This window comes from Chroicocephalus ridibundus, chromosome 8 (genome assembly GCF_963924245.1).
Source record: "Chroicocephalus ridibundus chromosome 8, bChrRid1.1, whole genome shotgun sequence".
Taxonomy (NCBI): domain Eukaryota; kingdom Metazoa; phylum Chordata; class Aves; order Charadriiformes; family Laridae; genus Chroicocephalus; species Chroicocephalus ridibundus.
Window position 1 is genome coordinate 41,875,862 of NC_086291.1, and position 23,095 is coordinate 41,898,956.

At 39.3% G+C, this 23,095-nt stretch overlaps 1 protein-coding gene across 3 annotated transcripts in view; it reads left to right on the forward strand.

Moving 5' to 3' along the window:
* Positions 1 to 23,095, forward strand: part of KATNIP (katanin interacting protein) — a 54,980-nt gene that overhangs the window by 27,874 nt on the left and 4,011 nt on the right. For all 3 annotated transcript variants that reach the window (XM_063345219.1, XM_063345221.1, XM_063345220.1), the window contains exons 14-21: positions 4,050 to 4,784; positions 5,364 to 5,572; positions 9,321 to 9,384; positions 12,789 to 12,966; positions 15,437 to 15,602; positions 19,815 to 19,972; positions 20,291 to 20,355; positions 21,468 to 21,578. In XM_063345219.1, the coding sequence (XP_063201289.1) occupies positions 4,050 to 4,784; positions 5,364 to 5,572; positions 9,321 to 9,384; positions 12,789 to 12,966; positions 15,437 to 15,602; positions 19,815 to 19,972; positions 20,291 to 20,355; positions 21,468 to 21,578 (1,686 nt within the window). The remainder of the gene's footprint in view (positions 1 to 4,049; positions 4,785 to 5,363; positions 5,573 to 9,320; positions 9,385 to 12,788; positions 12,967 to 15,436; positions 15,603 to 19,814; positions 19,973 to 20,290; positions 20,356 to 21,467; positions 21,579 to 23,095) is intronic.

Consider the following 23,095-nt stretch of genomic DNA (forward strand, 5'->3'; position numbering starts at 1 on the left):
TGACATATACCTCTTTCAAACATCTCCCTCGGACATCTCTGCTTATTTATGAAGTTTTCTAGTAAATTGAGCTGTTATGTGCTCCATGCTTTTGATTATCCTCGTCATCCTTCTCCAAACCTTTTTTTAGTTCTCCTGGATCCTATTGGAGGTGGAGGATCCAGATTTGTGTGGTTGTGTTCTGCCTCTGGCCATAGCCAGCAGTGTGTCCCCAGGGAAGACTATGAGAACTGGGCAAGTTCTGAGGCTCCTGCGCTCTCCCAGCCTCTGGCAATCTAGGGCTAAGAAATTTTCTGGGCGTGGGGTAATATTTTTATGCTTAACAGCTGTAAATAACACAAGAATACAATTTCTTACCCAGATGATCTACTTTGTCTCGCTTTTAACCAACTTTTTTTGGATTTCCATTGCTGAGGCTATATTTTTAATCTCCCCTTTTCATTTTCAAGCCATATATCACTCTGACTCTTGTTTTGGACCCTTCATACCCTTCTTTGGCATTCTGTGATTCTTCATCATTCAATGACTTGTCTCAAATGAAGAGAGCCTGCCAGAATAAGGACAACAGGGCCCAGAGGGTTGGAAGAAGGGGTTACAAAAATACAAATTGCAATTTTGGGAGTGATTTAGCATCAGAATAATTTACATGAAAGTGTAGCTTGCTGTACATCGTATTTGGGTGTGGTGTTTACATTAAAGTGACGGTCATAAGGGGCAGGAAATATGCCTAAATGCAGGAAAGCCAGTTCAAATTCTACAGCAGGTGCTGCCTGATTTTTCTGGACACAGGTGAGGAAAATGCTTCTTTCTAAACTTGGAAGGTCTGAATTTTTCCTTCTCTCCCCCTCTGCGGAGAAAACAGCAATTTTATAAGTATATTCGAAATTATACCTCAAAGAAGAAAAAAGTACGAAAAGTAGTTGGAATAACTGCCATCTTCCCTTCACCCACCCACTCACCACAGCCCATTTACTGTTTCACACATTTTACACTATCTCTGTTAGATTAAAAACTTGTCAACATTATGGAAACTGTAAATAAATCCCACCTTAGTAATTTCTGTTCAGTTGTAAAAATGGTAACAATTTAGGAGTTTTAATGTAAACTGTAAGATGAGGGTTATCATGATTCTAACTATAATGTCTTCTAATTTTGCTCAGAGCAGGTTTTGTCATCTGGTGCTTGAAACTCCCAATATATGTTTGTCCTTGGGAAAATTGTATGCCATCCAGCCGCTTTGCTTTTCTCTGTACTGTACTGTGCGGGCTAAAGCCATCTTCAAAGTGGAGCTGAGTGAGCATTAACAACAGGGAAACAGTTTTAAGTGTTTCCCAAAAAGTGGGGAATTTTAATTGGTACGGGGCTAGGGGAACAGCAGTTTCCCAGTAGCGGTATGTGACAAAGGGGAGGCTGCACAAGCCCATACACAATGTCACAGCACGCCTTTGGTCACTAAATCAAGAATAACGAGAACAACGGAAATTAGAAATGGCACATACGTGCATACTTGGCTCGAGTTAATGTTGCTATAAAAACATACAATTTTTCTTTGATAACTGATTTAATGTGCAAAGGAAAAGATGGAAGTGTACTGATAAGATTGGCAAATAGCATATAATTTGGGATATTATGAGTTAAGATTAAAGAACTGCACGGAAAGATGAACTTGAGGACTGAAGTAATAGCGATGGAATGCAATTCAGTAGTACTGCTTGCAGGGTCATTTGGGGACTAATAACAAAAAATTAAGTTGTAAGCTGAGTAATCATCAATTGCAAATGACCGAGGAAGAGAAGGATCTTAGTTGAGTAGTTGCTAACAGATTAACTATGAAATGCTGGTGTGACGCAGGCGTGATTACAGCAATGCACTCCGAGGATGTATCAGCAGAGGCATTTCAGTTCGTTAGGGAAATGTTAATATCTCAACACAGGCACTCGTGAGACATCAGTTGGAAAACTGCGGTTCTGATCATCCACTTTCAGGAAAGCTGATTACAAAGCGGAACAGATACAGCAGAGAGCTTTTAGAATGATTTGGGAAATGAAACGTGATTGCAGCATGGAAATATGGTTGCTATTTATAACTGCAGGGAGTAAAAATGAGATTAACACAACAGAGGGAGAAGAAAGGTGGGTTTTTTTTCAAGCTAGTGTTGCCCCAAAGTGCCATTTACTAAAGTTTTGAGAGGAATTGTATGGGGTGTGTTGCCATCAGAAGTCAGACAAGGGACTTGGTGATTCAAGACACCGCTCCTAAACCCGCAGGGGAGATGCATGTTTGAGGTGTCATTATTTCTGGACTCTGGGATGGCGTCCATCATACAATCCTCTTGGACATGCAGAAGGCTGGGAATGCATCTGTAACATCTAAAAGTGGGATACACTTTATCTACATGCAGAGTTTATTGTTCACATGGTTCCAATAAAAATAATAAATTTTAGATTTAAAAAAAAAAAGCCAAACCCTGTAAGCTTGCAGCTGTTGACCTCTGCTTTTGGCCTATTCTCGGCTCTTTCAGAGCTCCACTTCTCCTGTTGTCACTCCTTAACGTAGCTAACAAACCTGTTAACCTCACAGTGAAATCCCTCCTCTTGAGCTGCTGTAGAAGTGCTTCAGAGTTGTAATCTCTGTACTGCTTGAAGTACTTCACATTAAAAAAAAAAAAAAAAAAAAAACACCTCCAAAACAAGGAAAGCCGATGTCAAATACCCTTTTGTTCATGCTCATCCTGAAATTTTCAAGCTTTGACATTTTAAAGTGGTAAATATATATAAAGTATTGTCTTCAAGTAAATTCTGAGGCTCTGTGAAGGACTATTTGGGATCACCCACCCCATGATTATCCATATGGACAATGGTTTGAACAAGAAAGTGACTTCCAAATGACTGATGTTCTCTGAAATAGGTGCCTTTGCATCCTCTCCGTGTTTCCCTTGTGGGGTGGGGAGGAGTGGCCGGGTTGGTCTCCAGTCTTTCATTCTGGAAGAAAAACCCTCTTCCGGGTAGTTTCCCATCTGCTTTAAAATTCTTCTTTTTATCTCGCTTGTCCCCGGCGTAAATGATTATTGGCCATAGATAAATTAGGAACATTGCCTCTTTCCCAGTGTTTCCAAAAAACAAAGTTAAAAGTTAGTCTTGAGCAGTCTTTTGGGAAAACATTATTTTGCATTTTACTACAATTGGCATTTATTCTTGAGAACCATGTGTTTTAGTATCCACTCAAGGCCGTTGTACAGAAGTAGAATCTAGCCCCTGGGCCTGTAATTGTTTAGCACTCTGCTTGCTTTTCTTCATTTATTTGAAGAAAATACATAAGTGACAGCTTTATTGAAAATCTTTGTTATTATCTGCTGTTAATTGTTTTGAGATGGAAATGAAGCAGCTCCTCAGTGCAGTCACAGGAGAGCAGGCTTTGCCCCCCTGTGCCCCTCTATCCCATTAGATACTTTGTCGTTATCCCCCTTCTACATCTCACACTTGCGGAAATGCGAGAAAAATGTTTGGATGTTACCTGTGTAGAATGCAACGCTTGCCTCATCCTTCTTGTATCCTGAACCTCCTTCTTTTCTCATCGCTTTTCTGTAAATACACGTGGCTGATTTTGAGAGGAAGCAGTAGCTTTTCTCTGTAATGCTTTAGAAACTTAACCAGCTCAGCCATTTCCAACTGTATGAAAGATCTTCTGCAGAAATGCAGACAGACAATTTAAACTATTGTGACAGCCACACAATAAGTATCGCTGGGCAAAATCCCAATTTCTCTAAGTGTTGAGTCAAGAATTCGCTGTCTCAAACTTAGTTGTGTTTTTGTATCTTGGCATGTGCTCTGCTCTTCAGTATTTAAGTGATTGTTTTTGTTGTGTCTGAATGGGGAAGGGAAATTGGGACATGTAGCCCGCATAATAGAGAGGCAATATAAAAGTGCTAGTATAACAGAATTTCACAGTAAGGGAACACGAATATGACCAGCATAATTCTGGAAAGTCCTTGTTGTGGTTTGCTTCCAGTCCTTTTTATGTATTAAATGTGGATGTTATGTTGTTTTCAGATGAAGACTTTTCTGTCAAGGACATAGCAACCTCTAGAGCAAAGTGTCACAGTGAACAAGAAGACACTCTGCAGGAGTCGTGGAAATCCTTGGTAAAGTTTAATTATTCCCATCGTGGCCGAATCTCTAACATGGATTTTCAAGGGGATATCTTTGATGAGTTTCTGCATCAACAGAAAATCAACCGGCCTGGAGAATATCAGCAAATGAGAAAAGAGGCACTACAAACACTACCAAAAAGGCAAGAAGAAGAAAATTACGTGGAGGCACATGATGGAAATGATTTTAAAATTCCTGTTTTACCTTATGGGCAGCACTTAGTGATAGACATCCAAACAACATGGGGAGACAGACATTATGTTGGTCTTAATGGAATTGAAGTTTTCAGTTCTAAAGGAGAGCCTGTTCAGATTTCAAAAATAACAGCTGAACCACCTGATATAAATATATTACCAGCTTATGGCAACGATCCCAGAATAATAACCAACCTAATTGATGGGGTAAATCGGACGCAGGATGATATGCATCTCTGGCTAGCACCATTTACCCCTGGAAAACCTCACTTTATCTTTATTGACTTTGCGAATGCCTGTCAAGTAGCTATGATTAGGATTTGGAATTATAATAAATCTCGCATACACTCTTTCAGAGGTGTGAAAGACATTATAATGGTGTTAGATGAACAGTGCATCTTTAAAGGAGAAATTGCGAAGGCTTCAGGAACCTTGTCTGGAGGTATGCTATCATTTCTTATTTCCTTTGTGGAAACAACACTACAATGCAAACAAGTACATTTAGCTTGTTTGTTATCACTTTCCCCTTCAAAGCAAGTTGGCACTTTATTATAGTATTTAGTCCTTTGAATTTCATAACATAATGCAAAATCCACTAGTGCATTCTTCAATAGTATTGTGAATTTTAGTAGCAAATAGAGCTAATCTCTATTCTTAATGATGTTTTAGTAACAAGATCATATTTCAGTAGGATCAGATAGTCACTAGACATTAAAAAGTTGCAGATTTTTAATTCTTTTCACAGATACAGTCTTGTGGAGAATGTGATGGAGAAGCTTTTTTTGCATTTTCTTTTATATGTATTTGAAATTTGACTGACTTCTCTCAGTTTTTCTGCTGTGCAGTATAAGTTTGAGAATTAACACACTAATTATATCAGTAGTCAGTATCAATTTACCATATATTATCTTTAAACAGTACTGCAAATTAAATGTAAAGAAGGACTGAAAATATTTTTAATCACTTTCTCTATACATTCCTTTGTATGGTTTCTCCATTTAATTCTGTATGTTGTCTTCAGCTCCAGAGCACTTTGGGGATACTATATTGTTCACTACCGATGATGATATTCTTGAAGCTATATACTGCTACGATGAGACATATGATGGAGAAATAGAAAATGCCGACTCCTTGAGATACGAGGAAGAGCTGAAGAGGCCAACAACTGCTGATAGGGAGGGAGATGAACGACCTTTTACACAAGCGGGGTTAAGAACACAGGATCAACAGGTAGGAGCCTCTATGTTCGGAACTCTCTATAAATATCTTTCTGAAACATGACATGGAAGTAGTAGATGCTGATTTCCATGACGGAGTAAAGCTCTGCAGAAGAACTAATACAGCTGTCTGTCTATTTTGAAGATTTAATTTTTTTTTTTCACCAGCTCAATAATCTGTGACTTTTTTTTTTTTTTAAGCCCCAAAGGTCCTCCAAATTGTGGTTCCCCTGATTAATTACTAAGACTACAAGGAAGACTATACTGGGATTGTTTATACATTTTTTTTTTTCTTTACTTACTTGGACAGAGATTAGAGGGAGTTCTTGATTCAGACACTCCTGAATCCTGAAGGTTTATGCCACTGTCGATGATTTTTACCATAGATTTATTAATTTAATGAGTAGCTGTGCTCCCTGTCACTCCAAAACAAAGATTTTTTCCATATTTTCCACAGAGGGTATACCCTTGCTTGTTTCTTCCCCCATGAATTACTTATGTTAGGTGAGAAGGATCTCCCCCTCTCAACCCTCCCTTTATTTTTTCCTCTTTCCTTTCTTGACTAGCATCTCCACAGGTCTGTGTACATTTTGCAGCATAAAAATGCCCCTTTACTATTCCATACAGTAGGTATTTTACTACTTGGAGGAAGGCTGTATTTTCAAGCACTGGAGTCTTGCCTCGTACCATTCCAGCCTAACAGTCCAGTGTCTAAGTAAAGATCCTGCAAGATTTTCTGTTCAAGGTGGTGTGGGGCAGTCTTTGATCTGATTTCCATCAGATCTTCTACCTTAGAATGTTCATGAGCACCTGCTGTTGTTTCAATGAGGTTATCTTTTTCTAGGGGACACTCAATGCTAAGTCTGTGAGGAGGTCCAAACTGAATCAATCCAAGTTCCAGCTGGTTCAGCTAAAGGGCTCCCAGTGCTGTATGGTTCCTAACGAGCCTTGTGCTGTTGTCAAGCCTTCCTGTCTTGTCTTGTCGTCCTCTCTTGGTGGCTTATAAGACAAAAGGCAATGTCATGACACTAGAATTTGATCTTGCTGTTAAGATTGAGTCACTGACTGTAACCAGTGCTAGTTAACGCTGGAACAGTTCACCTTTCTTTTCTTGACTGCTTGTTTATTGTGAGCATTCACCAGGACCTCTTCCATTGCAGAAGCTCCTTTCTCAGAGCCTGTGCCTTTTATTTTGCTGTTCAGCTGTGATGCTCTTCATACTGCTTTTCTAACTGAAACGTGCTGTATCAGCAACGGAGTAACAGCAGCTCTTGTGACTGAGCCATTGATCTCCCTGTCATTCTTTATTTGCTGGTACCATCAAGATTTTGTTGATGGATGCTTATACTATCAGAATGATACAGATCTACTAGATGACTTGTCTTCCCCAGCATAACGTTGTCATTCAGACTAGTGTTGGGTTTAAACAGTCTCTACCTGTTGATCATTCACCCTTTTTTCCTGGAGCATGTTCAGTGGATGAAACGGTGTTTTACTGCACTGACTACAGAACTTTTCAAAAGCTCTTACGAAAGCATCTTGCTTTCTTGTCAGTATTATCCACGGTCATCTGTCTTTCACATAAATTCAGTAATCCTCAACTTTTATAGCAGGTCAGACCTGTAACTAGCGCCCTTGACCCAACTCTGACCGTGGCCAATAGTGGATGCCTAGGGAGAACGTAAGAATAAAGCAAACACGCAGTGGTGTTTCTCTGAAACGCTCATCCAGCCCCTAGAAATTTGTCTCACAAGGACTTTTTGACTTAGCAGGATGATAAACACAAAGGTTATGTTTTTTTTGTTGTGTTAATTCATTCACTAGCTTTTTGAACCCTTGTACACTTTTACACCATACAACGCTTAGACGTAAGTTTCTCACCTTAACTTGCATAGCACAAAGAATCTCTTTCTTTTTGTCTCTAGGTTCATTTAATGTCCCCTAGCTTTTGTGTTGGAAGAAACTAAACAATTATTTCCTATTCCCTTCTTCAAGAGACTTATGCTCCTGTGTTACAATCTCTTCTAAATCCTCTTTTCCAGAATGGGTAGTCCTACTTGAGTTATTCCTCATGTGGAAGGTGCTATACAGTATGGTCAGGCATAGGAGCATGGTAATACTTTCCGCTTTTTATTGCTTTTCCAATAACTCCTGGTATTTTGTTCTAGCCATAAGGATCTAAGAATACAGGTAGGATGATGTTCACGAGCAGAAGTAGTTCAAATAGAAAGTTAAACAATATCTGAAAGAAAAGATAGTGGGCACCAGTGGAATGAAGGGATCTGAGTAGCCAAGAAGGGAAGGAGAGGGAGAAAAGGGGTGATAAGGTCACTTGGCACAGATGGCTTATAGCCTGCAAGGGAGGGCATTATTCTGCATTCTATGAAACCGGTAGCTTTATTGCATCTAAGAGTTTTGATACTCTGTAGAGTTACAAATTTTAATTCCCAATCTGGTCTTTTAAAGTTGTTCTGTGGAAAAGGCATCAGACATCAAAGAGACAGTCACTGTTTTGTGAGAAAGGTACCCCCAATATGAGGTGGGTTTTTTCCACCTTCTGAGACTATCTGTGGGTGTTTATTTCAGTGCACAGTTCTTGTTCAGTTTCACCTACTTAATTACCAGAAGGACATTTGCTACTACATGAAGTATATTGCAGTCTGGGAACACACACATAGAAGATCCAGGATGTCAGGTGGTATGCTGCAGAGGTCTAATAGAACAGTAGGAGAAGAGAAAAGTGTTGACAAGCCTTTTTTTTTTTTTTTTTTAGGAGCAATATAGGTCCATTTGATGTATTCTGGATGGCAGGAAGTGTAATGATGAATGAAACTATATAGAATGAGTCTGTACTTGTAATTTCCTATTTGGCTTTTTGACTACTAATGAGGATTGAGCTGATGTTTTTGTAGAACCACTTGTAATAATGTCACGATTTCATTCTAATCTGCTATTATTTTGGTTGGAGCCAAGTACTGTATGTATAAAGTTAGGATCATTTTCTTCATGTGTAGCATATTTACATTTACCTACAGCGAACATAATTAGCCATTTTGTCACGCTCACTCAATGAAATGACATCCATCTACAACCCTTTGCAGTTGTCCTTTGTCTTTACTACCCCAATTGTATCTAATTTATTAGATACAGCAAGTTTCATCACCTGTTTATTCACTTTCTCATTTGCCACGTTGAATAGCATAGGCTATCATTAATTAGTGTTGTCAAAGAAGAAATGCAAACTTTTGGACGAGTTGGCTCGTTTGTTCTGCCCCTTGATTCTTGAGAAGAAATTGTGGTGGCACTCTCTGAGCTCTTAACTTCCTTCCAGACTTCTTGTCTCTGCAACACATTTGCAACATGCTGCAAATACAGCATGTTATCATTAGCTAATGGCAGTCTGCAGGTAAGTAAGAGTAACTTAAGAATTTCAACCTCTTTGAGAATATGTGGCCCACATTAGGGAGCCTCCCATTTAATGCTCGTTTATGCGCTAACAAAAAACCCCACCCTAATAGTCTTGAATTTCTAACGGCCCATATGATCTTCTTTGTTTTGGGGCATGTTTTTGCAGGACAGCCTGGGTGGTGAGGCAAAGGAGAGATTAATATACAAAAGGCTGGATGTAAAAGAAAAAAAGAAACCAAACAAAAACAGGAAATAGAAAAAAAAACCACCAAAAAAACCCCGCTATATAAACAGTATATCTGTAATGTATACATGATATACATGTTCATTGCACCTGTCTGTTTACCTTTTAGGTTCAAGAGCCAGACCCTCTCTCTGAATGTATACCCAAGGAATCTGGAATATTTACTGGGAAATGTAAGTTCTTACATTTACTTCTTGCTTAACCACCCTCCCCCTAACTAGTTATCAAGGAGGATCTGATTTGTCAGAGCTGTACAGAACTTTGTGACAGATGTCAGGTCCAGAATAAAGAAGAGTAATTGAATATTTAAGGCACAAGCTTTGTTTGCTGTGGCATTTAGAATGTTATATCGTAACAGTTGGCTTTTAATCTCAGAAAAATTACACTAGCCATTTGCCTAGTCCCTGAATGGGATTTGTAATAGCTGTGTCCATTACCCAGTAATCCTCTCCCAATCCCATGTATTTATGTAGACGGACTGAATTTCTCAGATCAGTTTGATAATAGAAACCCTACAGTAAAGCTAGACCAGAATGTTACATCTGTCCTTAAAGTACCAGATTTCTTTATCCTGCACAAAACCAGCTCTCTGTGGGCCTTTAAGTTATTTTCCAGAGAGCTTCTGGATGGCCCAGAAATTCCAGTATCAGTTCCTGGTCCTTTGACCAACACAAGAGAAATTGGGTTCTTGGGCCATATCTCTGTGAGCTATAACTACCATCTGTGATCTGTCACCTATGAACTATCTCTACATCTATGAACTTTTATCTATGAGCATGTCTATGATCAGTTCCTCTCTATGAACTTAAGATGCCTTTCACTCCTCCCATTTCTCAAAGTGGGTGAAAAAGATAGTGAGGGTGTGCTTCAGAGCTCAGCAGGTGCGGTCTGCCGCACTGACAAGATATTGTTCATCAGCTGATGGGCTAATTTGTCTCTGCCAGAAAAAGAGGTCCTGATTCCCATGAGTTCTTGCAGGGAAAGAGCTGGAGAAAGCTAGTTACATTTAAGGGAGGCTTTCCATGTCCTATGAAATCCAAAAGAAACTCCAATTTAGTGTCTTATACAGGAAAAAAATGTCATTAATTGCTACAAGTGACTGTCTTTGTAAATAATGTTGCGCAAAAGCAAAAAAACAACTACAAGCTACGAGCTGACTTTTGCAAATGATTTCTACGTACCCCGTCCTGCCTGTGTATATTGTTCCTTGTTCTCCGTATGCTGTGGGGTGGTCCCTTAGACCTGAAGTGAAGAGTCCTCTTGCTGCTGCTTGTTTTGGGAAATTACTGGGAATTGTGCAAAACTTAGAATCAGTACTGCCTTTTTCATCTGGGACCCCAGTAATAAATTGTGCATGGAGTCACTGAGGATTTGTATCCTTGACCCTGCTGTAGGTAGTTTTCATCTCTTTCATCCTGCTGCCAGTCACAATGTCAAGGAGAAATAGTGCCTCAAAGTGTGATTATCACTGGTACAAAGTCCAGCTAGCAGCTAGTTACTAGAGATGTTCATCAGGCATCAATGCTATCTACTCTGATTAATGTATTTTTTTAAAGAACTTGGATGATGGGATAAATTAGAATCTCAGCAAGGTTGTGGACGATACCAAACAGAGGAGAGTGGCTGATATGCTGGAGGGCAAGGACCTCAACAGGCTGAAAAAATTAGAACCTGATGATGATACCTAATGCCACCTCATGAAGTTCAAGGCAAATGCAAAGACCTGTGTTCCGGACGTAATAACCCATGGCACAGCAAGGCTGGGGGCCAGCTCTCTAGGAAAGCCGCGTTGCACTGAAAGGCCTGAAGTCCTTGTAAGACCACAAGTTGAACAAGAGTCAGCAGTGCAGCCTTGCAGTAAAGGTGGCCAGCTGCCTCCTGGGATGTAAAAATCAGAGTGCAACTAGGAGGACAAGGAATGGGATTCTTTCCCTGTGTTTGACGCTCATGAGACTGTATTTGGAGTATGGTGTTAGGTAAGGAGCTCCCTAAGACAGGAAGGAAATTGACATCCTGGTATGACTCCACTAGAGGAGGGTGACCAAAATGGTCAGGCAGATGGAGTACCTGGCATGTGAGGAAAGCATGAGAGAGCTGGGTTGGTTTGTTCATTCTGGAGAAGAGAAGGTGAAGGGGAAATCTTCGTGCTTATCGGGAGGGCAAGAGAGGACAGATCCAGGCTGTTCTTGGGGATGCACGTAGGGGTGGGTTGAGAGGCAGCGGAAACAACAAGGTAGAAGGCAAGAACTTTCAGCTGGATATTAGGAAATCTTTTTCATCCTGAGGGCAGTCAAATGTTGGAACGGGGGTTGAGAGAGGTTTTAAAATCTGCCAGCCTTGGAGACATTCAGACTTTCACCGGATGAGCTCCTGGTAGACCTGATCTAATGGACTTGTTCTGAGCTTGGAGTCAGACTAGAGATCTCCAGAGGTCCCTTCCACCCTGCATCATTCTGAGATTCTATGAAGGCATTGGCATGGTGATGTGAATATTAAACCATGAAACCTTGTGTGGATAGCTGCTTCACCCTAGCTTTTCCCTTTTGTTTGAAAATATACTCTGGTTTTGCGGGAGAACTCTGGCATGCTTGTACACTAAGCAGGTTTAGTCTTAGCAATGGCCTTGGGAATAGCATCTAATATCAAGGTAACCATATCTCCAAACTTGTCAGCTAATAGAACTATTTATTTCTTCATGTCCTTGCAAATGCTAAAGAGATCTTACACCCAAGTGAATTTATGTGTATATCAAGACTTAGTCTCGTGTAAATTGCTACGGCTATTTATAGGTAATTGAACTGGGTGGCTTAATAGCTTTAATGCTTGTTTGTTTTACAGGGCATCGTGACTACTGGTGCTTCTTTAGATGTTATCCAACCTGATTATTTCTGGGCTTCTGTAATGTGTGAAATGAAAGATATTTTTAATTTACAGTGATGGATTTTTATGGAACCTCATCAGATTGGAATATTACTTGTTATATCTGTATATGCTATTTATATTTTTTCAGGATGGCATGAAACAGGTGGATCTGAAGATACACGTACAACCTGTTGTCTGCCCAATTTTTCTTTCCTATTTATTTTCTGGAGATGCAGGCTCATCAAAATTGCTGCTTTTCACTAACGCTGTCCCATTAAAATACTTCTGTGTGTCCAGTTCTAATGTGAAGATAGTAACTTAAAGTCATTAGTAAACCAATTTTTGGTTTAACTATGAGTTGATGTTCTCTAACAATTTAAGGATTTATGAGAGACTGGATTTATATGAGTCTGTGTAGCCATTTGGCTGGCAAAAGATGATAGATAGACTTCAGACTAATAGGTCTTCTCTGTCTTTGCATAATCACAAAATCTGTCATGTAACTGCTTAAACGTATAGTTGAATTACTGTCAGTCTACAGTCTATGTAGTGAGACGCTTGATAAGGTGCTGGATCAGGGTTTGTATAGTTACAAGTGAACAGGATGAAGAGGTCTAACGCAGATTTAGAGAAGATACTTATGCTTATATTGGCTCCTTTCTTCAAATTAGTAAGTATATATATAGGTATATTATATGTGTATTCTTTTGTATAGGCCTGCAACTGAATTTTACCATGACCTGGGGAGACTCTCATTACCTCGGACTGACAGGACTTGAAGTGATAGGAAAGGATGGTCACGCATTAAAAATAAGTACAGAACAGATTTCTGCTTTACCTCAAGACTTAAATGATCTTCCAGAGTACACAGGAGATACCAGAACATTAGAAAAGTAAGTAGCGAAAGAACTGGATTGTCACAATTGTTTTCTGCAGGGCGCTTTTTTTTTTCCCCTTTGTGCCTGTCATTTCCACCAACAATTTTTGAATTCGTCAATTTCAGATGTATGTTACATCAGACTCTATAAAGTGACAGATTTATATAAACTTTTATGTTAACACATGTTAACGCGAACATGATTTTCTTACTGTCACTGCTCATTCTTGGATTTCACAAGCCACCCAGGAACAGCTTGTTGTACAAACATGAATGAGATGTTTTCCAAAGATGGTGTTTGAGTTTGGAGATGATAACATGCCTGGTTGGTAGCTCTGCTAAGGACTTTTCAGGCAGAAGTGTGGGTGTTCTGTAGCATCTGTCTATGCATATGCAGTGATATTTATGCAAGATTTCTGGATAATTTCAAGGAAAATTTTCAAGTTAGGAAAGGGTGGGGATGTATTAGGTAATTGCACAAATAAGTGGCATTCTTTTGGCAATTCTGGAGCTTTTTTTTTTTTGTGACTCCAATGAAGTTTTATTCATTGACAAGTATACTTCCTCAAATTAACCTGTACTTCCTAAATGGTAGCAGTATAGAGATTATAAGGTATAGGTCTGGAGAGGACTTGGCATTTGGCTGTTATTGAAGCTGCGTCCTGTTGTTTCTGAGCCATCTCTCCCTTTCAAAGGGTATTTTCAGTTGTAATCCTGTCCTCTGGCATGTTTATGGTCTGGTTTATGAATTAGGACTTCTTTCAAAGTCTTTGAGTCTTCCTTTAAACTCTTGTATTTATCTACACGTAAACTAATTCTGTTCTTTGTAATTTCTGCTAATCTGACTAATACAGATGTCAAGCTTACTTGTATATAATTGCTCAGTTCTTCTGCCTATTTGTATGAAAATCTCTTCTGTATGCATCAAGACCTAAGAAATCTTCCCATGAGATGCCCTGTGATGAAGAGATTCTGGTGGTGGAATCTCTCCATAATGGATGGTCTGTTCATCCACCATGATGGACCCAGATGCAAAGAGTTCATTTAGCTTTTCTGTTGCTGTCTTACCTCCTCTGAAAGCTCCTTTTACAGCCTAGTCACCTGTTGATCCTACAGAATTTCTGGCAGGCTTTCTGCTCTTGATGTATTTGAGGAATTTTATTTATGGTACCTTTTCCTTGCTAGCCTTCACACTCTTCTTGGCCTGTGCATACGCTTTTCGCCTTTCGGAGTTTATGATCCTATCAATTTAGGGTTTTTTGATCATGAATTTTGTTTAAAAATGGCTTGTGATAACTTTCTTTATCCTGCCACTGAGCCAGGCTGGCTTTGATTTTTCAAGTTCTCCCTCTTTCTAACATCTTTCTCAGTAAGTACGATACATTTGTTCTGTGCTTCCGGTGTGATATCCCTTAACAGTCTCTCAGCTGTGTGTAATGATTTTATTTTATTTTGTTGCTTCTTTTTTTTTTTTATGTATTTCATGATTTTTGCTTAAGAACTTTTCTTGGTCTCAAGAAATAAGGGCTTTTTTTGGCTTTTGACGTTTCTGCAAGTGTGTTGAATTTGAGTACACTATAGTGCTCTTCAACTGTAGCATTTGGAATAGGTCCTGTGTATTATTCAGGACCAAGTCAAGGATTATATCTTCTGTCATGGGCTCCCTAATCAGTTCCTCTGTGAAAGAGTCATTATTCAAATCTTTTTCCTTTAAGGAACTGCCAAGTCTGGCACTCATTCTTCCATTAAATTTTTACATAAATAGTAAGTACATAGGGCAGCGTACCAAAGTAATTACGGTGGACAATTAGTTCATATTCTCCTTTACTCCATTTTGTATGCTGTAGTTTGTGGTAGAAGAATATAAAGTCAGGATGAGGAAATAATGGAATTAACTTTATCTACTCAGCCTGAAGTCTGTGCTTTTATGAAAAAACTTTCATGCTGGTAGAAAAGCTTTTTTAAAAAGTAGGAACGTGCCGAACTGCATGAAGAAGGATGTGAGCAAACTCTGCTGCCTCTCTGGGTTATTCAGCTGCCATCCAGCTCCCTGTCGGATTCCGTATAGTTGTGTTGGCATAGTAACACACTGCTGAGTGCCAGATATACTCGTTTAGGCATGGAACTATATTAATAAGTTATATTGTGTCTGAACCTTAGACTTTTGCCTTTGACCATTTTGGTACAAAGGTAGTTGAGCTTTCCTCTGCCTGCCCCTGTTCACACAGGGAAAACCTAAGGATTTTTCTGGTTTTCCTCAAATGGACCCAACTAAACGAAATACTGTTTTTTCTGCCCCAACTGTTTTTAATTGAACAATTGCATATTGTTTTACTGTGCTTTTTAATTGTGTACACACGGGCACAATAAGCCCTGGAAGCTGGAAGTGGCATCTAGAAAAAAATGAACGTTTAGTAATGTACCTGATTTTCATGAGAAAAGCAAGCTTTCCCTTTTTTGCAGCTAATGGATTTTTCTCTTTGTAGGTTAATAGATGGGACTAATATCACAGTAGAGGATGACCATATGTGGCTCATTCCCTTCTCTTTTGGAGAAGATCATCTGCTCACAATCCATTTTGATAAAACTGAAAGTATTGCAGGGCTTCGCTTTTGGAACTATAATAAATCTCCGGAGGATACCTATAGAGGGGTAAGTAAAAGAAAAGGAGCACTGCCAGCAAAAATATACAGCAGTGCATTGGAAAATTGGTACTGTGATGAATGAATATAGCTGCCTAAATGGAACGCCATAAATCTTTCTAGATTGTCTGAGTCTGAATTTTGTGGCAGGTATAATGCATTTCTGTCTCCACAAACAGCAAATATTGAAAAAAAGCCAGAGATAGTTTAAAGAAATCTTCACAGCTGATTTTTCTAAGAGACACATAGAATAGCACATATTATTTTCAAGATGTATGATTCTGAAGTGGTATCCTCTCAGTATCTAGTATTTAGGCCTACCATATGATTCCTTATTTCCTGGAACACAAATGGTAGAACAAGGACACTCCTGCAACTGAAATTCGGTTTAGGTAAGTTACAGGAGACCAGTCCATCAATACTACCTTTTCCAAGAAGCAAGAAGAGGGTCTAGAACTGTAATGTTTAGTAGGGAAAGTTGACAACTTAAAACACTTTGGCTGAAGTAGTTTAGCTAAAATTGTATAACATACCTCCTCTCTTCTTTTCCAAATTGTTTGTTTTATTTATTTTTTTTTCATATTAAATACTTGGAATTGACTGGCAATTGACACCTGCTGGAGATCATGTTACATCTTGCTGGCACGCTGAGTTTGACAGTCCCTCGTCTCCCTGGTTTTTCTCAGAAGCTGTACATGCACTTGTAACGATAATGAAGAAGTAGTTGCTGTTCACCACACAGAAAGTTTATGAATCCATTTGTTTCCAGATCTTCCCCTTTACGTATAACTGTTGCATTCTTGATGTCCAAACTCAGTCAATAGATATGAAGAAAAATGTTGGTATGTGTTAAACTAGAGAGAGAAAGGACAAAAAGGATCAGCAAAGTTCTGGACAAACTTCTAGAATTGAAGTTGGAGGCACGGATCCTTCATAGGATTAGGCAAGATAGTGGCAAAAGTTGCGGAAGTGCTTCTTTGTGTAAAATTACCTTACAGGAATTGCTTCAGCATGAACTCTGCATAAAGAGGAGGTGTTCCCTTTCCACAGCATTTTTTAATATTGCGGCATCTTTTAATATTAGCACGGGGTATTGTTAAGTGCCAAAGACTCCCAGAGGACCACAGCATAAGATCTTTCATTTAAGCCACAATTGATCTAGAGATTTTAATACATGGCACCTCATTCTGTAATACAGCACATTAACCCAACATGTTTGGCATGTGGGAGGGTTCGGAAGCATGTTGAGCTTACCATCTAAACATACCCCCTGTATAATAACTAGGGTGTTTTAGTAAAGTCTGTTGCTTGATTGGTATGATCCAGCATAAAGAAAGGACTCTTCCCTGTGAGAGTGGTCCAGCTCTGGGACAGAACGCAGTGATGGGAGACTTTCAGAACAAAATTTGACAGGGCCCAGAGCAACCTGATTTTACTTTGCAGGCTTCTCTGCTCTGAGAAGGAGCTGTGATTGGAGACAACCTAAATCTTTTTATGATTCCGTGTACAAAATGAAATAGAAAGTGGTGATGTGGAATGTTTTTCACCACTGTTGTAAGCCCAAGGTTCTCCAAGGCCGAGCAGGGGAGAAAAGTTTGAACATGATTTTTCATACCAAATCAATTCCTTGTATGTGTGTCTGTTATTAAAGAAGGGAAAGAAATAGCTAAATCCTTAAAATCTAACGTGGAATTTGGTCTTTGGAGGCCAAACCAAGAAGGAATGAAAGGTAGGTAGGTATGTTTTCACAGGTTCCTTTGCTAGGTAGAAAAAAGAGGTGAGACTGATAAAGTATGCATGTAGGTGGCACACCTGTAAGTCCCATAACAGTGAGTGGGTACAATTTAAATGAGGAGTTGATACCTGCAGTCCTGTAAAAGGATGAAATAAATTATTTGGAAAACCAAAGATGCAAGGTATCTGCTGGGTCACAGTAAAGAGGCTTTAGACTGTAAACCTGGGGCATCGTGACATTTGTCTCTTGAAGTATTGCTCTTCCTTCTAAGGAACAGTCCCCACGTATGAGTTATAATGATTTGCTGGGTAGCTGTAGACTGGTGGATTCTATTCACAGCTTTAGTATGAGAGGGTAACAGCAATGAACTGTCAAAATGAAGGCTGGTGTGCTATTTCCAGCTCTATGAAAAATTACCTTGTGAAAGCTTTGTTATGTGATTTGTAAAATGCTATGTGTGACGGTTGAGTGCCTTCTCAGATGATGAAAATTACTTAGAAATGAGGGCTGTAAAAGGGCACATAAATATAAGTAGCTGTGGTATAATAGGTAAGATTTCATCTCTAAATCTCTAGACTTCCCATTCAATACATGTTTCCTAAACTCTAGTGTATTTCAGTGGATTTTTCACTTCCTCTCCTTAGCCTGACAAACTGATTCACCTGGAAAGCAGCATGCAGAAGAGTTTCTGATATGAAAAGGATATTTCTTTTCTCTGCTCCCAAGTGTATTAAAGATGAAACCAGAAATAGTTCTTTCTCCATACTTGGTACTCGTACAAACGTTCCCTCCTAATTAATCTTCATGCTGTTTGGAAATGAACTGAGCACCTTCTCTAGTCTAGTACAAGACAAACAAAAAAACGCCAACAACAACAAAAACCCAACCCCAAAAAAAACCTTCCTGAAAATTAGTTGCTTTTGGGATATTGCATGTGTAACTTACTGAAATTGTAATTGAATAAGAAGTTGTTTACAAATATAAGAACTGTTACAGATATCAGGTCGCTGATACATACAGACTTTGCAGAAAACTCAGAATGTTTTTAAGTTCTTCTCAGAACCTGAAATGGGAATTTTAACTATGAATACTACATATATATTTTTAAATAGAAATCCTAATAATGAAAATTAAATATTTGCATACAAAACTAAGTTAACCTCAAATTATCATAAATACATCAGTCAGTATAAAATCCAAAGATGAGAAAACTGGCTCACAGTACCTTTAGACTAAATTGTCTTTTTGTTAACTAAATGAATCCATTTTTGGTTCAGTCCATTAATCAGCAGGCTCTAGTCATAGTGCCAGTTATAAGGCCATCGTGTTATATTTTACAGGGTGTAATAAATGCTGTTTGTGATAAACATGAAGTTATATTTAGCATATCTCAGGGCAAGCAGGGAATTTGAATTGTGATGTGACTGGGATCATGCATACAACAGCAGATGGTGCTAATGGGGGAGGGCGAAGGGGCCAGGACTCCTGCATCATCTGAATAAGTATGCCTGAATTATTTAGTTTAATCTTCAGAGATTGTGTAAGACGTGCATGCATCTATGATGTGGACACGGCTCAATTCTTTTCTGCCCGGTACAGGTACCTCTTCTTTATTCATATGCCCTTAGGTTACATCCAGCACTGCTTGGTATACGAGTTTGCACGATCCTGGAAAAGTCCAAGTGCCACCTGCCACAAAGATAAATAAAACTGGTGAAATACAGGCTTTCTATAAATGCAACAGAGACACGAGTCTGCTCTCAAGAGAGCACCAGGCTATGTGATTTCTTAGCCAGCGCTGTGCAATCAGGCCTGATCTAGCAGGGCATTCAGGTGCAGGATGACTGACTGTCTCCTCAAATCACTGTTGTGACATACGCTGATGTGAAAGCCGAGTCTCTCCATTCTGTTGATTCATGTATGTATTGCTGCAGGCTCAGGAGTCACAGAATCATTTAGGTTGGAAAAGAGCTTTAAGATCGAGTCCAACTCTACACCTAACGACGCCAAGTCCACCACTAAATTATGTCCCTCGGTGCCACATCTACCTGTCTTCTAAATACCTCCAGGGATTGTGACTTAACCACTTCCCTGGGCTGCCTGTTCCAATCCTTGGCAACCCTCTTGGTGTAGCAAGGAAGCTTCAGTTTGCTGAGATCTAGTGAGAAGCAGTAATCGAAGGATCGCTTCAATACTTTTTTTATTTTTTCCTTCCCCCCCCACCCCCCACCAAATCCTCACCTCTCCCATCCTCGTCAGTGTCAGCTATGATGCTCTGAATTGCACACTATGCGTTGCAACTGGTATCTGCTGGTTTAGGCTTTCTTTTGCCAAAGAATGTCATACTGTAGAGGAATGAAATAAATACAACAAAATTACGGAAATTCTTTCAGCCTTTGCAGTGAATGCAATTGTTTTGGATCTATTTTTATTTTATGTAATGTAATGTCGTGTCATGTAATCTTATGTTCTGTTATTTTAAACAAGGCAAAGGTAGTCCATGTGTTGCTGGATGGTCACAGCGTTTCCCCACCGGAGGGCTTTCTTATCCGCAAGGGACCAGGCAACTGCCATTTTGACTTTGCCCAAGAAATTCTCTTTCTTGACTATCTGCAGCCCCAGCTGACTAATAAAGTACCAAGGAGGTAAAGTAGGATGTTTTTGCTATCTGAACCACACAATTTCTCTTAGCTGTTTGGTATTCTTTCATTCTTCTCTGTTGAAGCCAATTGTATGAGGCACCTGGATGAAAATGTGAAGCACTTAGAGCAGTGTTTCACTGGGTTTTAACTATATTCTGTTAACCAGATTTTATTGAGATCAGAAGACAATCTAGTCCATAATCACAGGCGGCGGGGTTGGGGGGGCCTGTTGTGGCTGCTTAGTTCTTTAAGTTTGTTCTCTTCTTTTCTGAATGAGCCAAGGGTACATGAGGGAAGTATTTTGTGTTGGTTTTTTGGCAGGACCGGTTCAAAGAGAATGGAACAAGCTAGTATGGACTATGAAGCACCATTAATGCCGTGTGGTTGTATCCTTCTCTGTCATTTTCTTATTTGTCATACAGAATATTTTAGAGTTATATGCTATGGTTATGAGTCCTGGCCTTTTTAAGTATGAATTAAGAATAAATAAATGGAACATAATATATGAATGTGTGACCTGTTTTCAGATACTCTGTTAGCTTTTTCTCCTGCCTTTTATAATCCATCCAAGCTGGAGGTCCATTAGCACAGCATCCAGCCAGCCTATCAAAGCTAGAAGTAGTCTTTGTATTTTTGCGTATCTTTGAATGTTTGTCTCGTTTTATGTCTTTATTAAGGTTGACGAGAACTGTGTAATATTTTTGGCCACTTTTCTTGATGTTTGTGGCTTTTTAAGCTTAAGTTTTCCCAGATAAGCGCAGCCTTTTGTGATAATACTTACTGTCATGCCGTTTGACGGGCCTTTGAAGTCCGTTAGGCTTTTCTAACGAAGCCTAGAGACAATGAGGTCTCAGCAATACCAAGTTCCTGCTGGTTTTGTGAAAATCAGTGTCTGGGTAGAGGAAAGAGACCCAAATGAGTGCTCCATTAGAGAAATGGACAGCACAGACTCCAGCATTACATTTTCTGCCATTCAACTTAGGGGCATATTTGCTGGCCAGTTATCACCAGTCTAATTCAAACCCAGGTAAGGGCATATTCAGGAAACACAGGAAGGCAATAAAGGCTCTAAATAGGAGCTGTAGTGTTAGTAAGTTACAGTGCACAAGAAGGTAAGACACACTGTAAAAAAATTCAGTAGTTCTTCAGGTGATAAAAGAACACATATGAACATATATATGTGAACATGTATACATGTAAGCGTGTATAGATAGACTTTTGCCTAGTTGTGCCATCTGCACTGTTCGCTTGTGTGTGTATTATCAGTCATAGAAAAGGCAGGCTTCTTGTCCTAAAAGAGAATAGTTTATTCAGAGAGGTTTGACATAGTGAAGTCATAAGTGAAAACCAGATCTTTTTTCACTCTCCTAAACCGCAAATAAGCATGTCTGACGTTGGGATGTGGGCTGCCCAATAATTTTTAAAACCGCAAACAAAATGGTCTGTTAGGACAAAGCATCAATATCAGAATTTTCCTTAATAACTTCTTGCTTTTTAGTTGTTTTCCAGTTTCAGCTTCTGACAAGCTGGGGTGATCCATACTACATTGGTTTGAATGGACTTGAGTTGTTCAATGAACATGGAGACCAAATCTTACTAACTGAAAACAGTATCCTTCTACCGACCAGATACGCAGTTTGCTCCCTGGCAAATTATCATATGGCATCACTTTTTACTTCTTCCAAATTACCAGTTTATCCTATGTGATTACTCTGTTTGTATTTTTTGTTTGCATATGTTTTAATGTATTCTATATACTTTCATAACATTTCTTCTCTGAATGGGGTGCACCAACAAAGCAGGAGGAGGTTAGAGAAGAGAAGGCTTAGGAAGGATATGGTACTTTTTGCTATCAACATTTATTTCTTCTATAGTATGAAAGGACCAGAAAGTTTGATGAGCTATAAATTCATAAGAAAAGGTTGAGCTCGGTTCTTTGTTATGGAATCTTTCATTGTGCCACAGGAAATACATTTTTCATAAATCTTGTTCTGGAGCCTTAGGCTATTCTAGACACCCGATCCTGTTGTGAAGATAAGGGCTGAGACTAAATTTGATTCAGTGTTCCCTGGGTAACCAACAGAGGGAATGAAGGACACGTTTGAAAGATTCATGGTCATCAGGGTTACACCTCAGTGCTCTGTATCAGCTGAAGTCTCTTCAGAGCTGAAAGCTTCATACCCCAACGTATAATTCATGCAGTTCAGTCCCCTGGAAGAAACAGAGTTTCTTAGCCAACTAGATAAAAAGCATGGAAGCTGCATGAATTGTATGGCTCAAAGGGTCCTCGTTGCCTAAAAAAGAGAGGAGACAATGAAAAAGGTGGTAAAGGCTCTGTTCTGAGAGCTGTTTTTATTTGTGTCTCATATGATGCATGATGAACTTGAAACATCAGTAATGGAGAAGCATTTTGAAATTGAAAAGTGATAACAGGCTGTTTTTAAGAACAGGGGATCTTTAACTTTTAAATGGTATGTCTCTGCAGTACAATGCAATGCCAGGTAAAGATACCTCAGCTCGTTTTGAATGATTGCCTGTTTCTGCTTGTACAGCAGTGTTGCTTGGATATATTAGGGTCCCAAAACAAGCATATTTGTCTTAGTGCAATACGAAATGGGATAATTCGGTACCGAGTCTGCAGCAAGCTTTTCTTAAACGACTGAGGCATTGCTGTGTTATTGCTTAAATTCTGTATAAATACTTACAGATTCAGGCTTTTTAGAAAGCAAGACAAGGGGCGATTAATGTCCCTCAAACTGTCTTGCTAGGGATTTGTAGTACTGAAGACAGTGCCATCCATCCACGTTTCTTTGTATGTCTTTAACATACGTATGTTTTTAACATAAATGTTCTCTTATGGAGAAAATCTGGTTACCTTAGAAAGCCTGTTCAAGAGAGGGTTTAATCTTTCCTTCTCGAAGAACTGAAAGATAGGCCTTATTAGACAGTTCTGTGTTTTTATCCCAAACCTTGAGGAAATTGAGCAAAACCTAGTCTGACTGATGACTACCTCCTGCAAGGATGCTTTTCTTGAGATATATTTCATATGAGGAGCTTTCACAAGTTTGTGCTAAAACAATGGGGCTTTGTCACAAAAAAGCTGGGAAGTGCCTATTCCTGATCAGT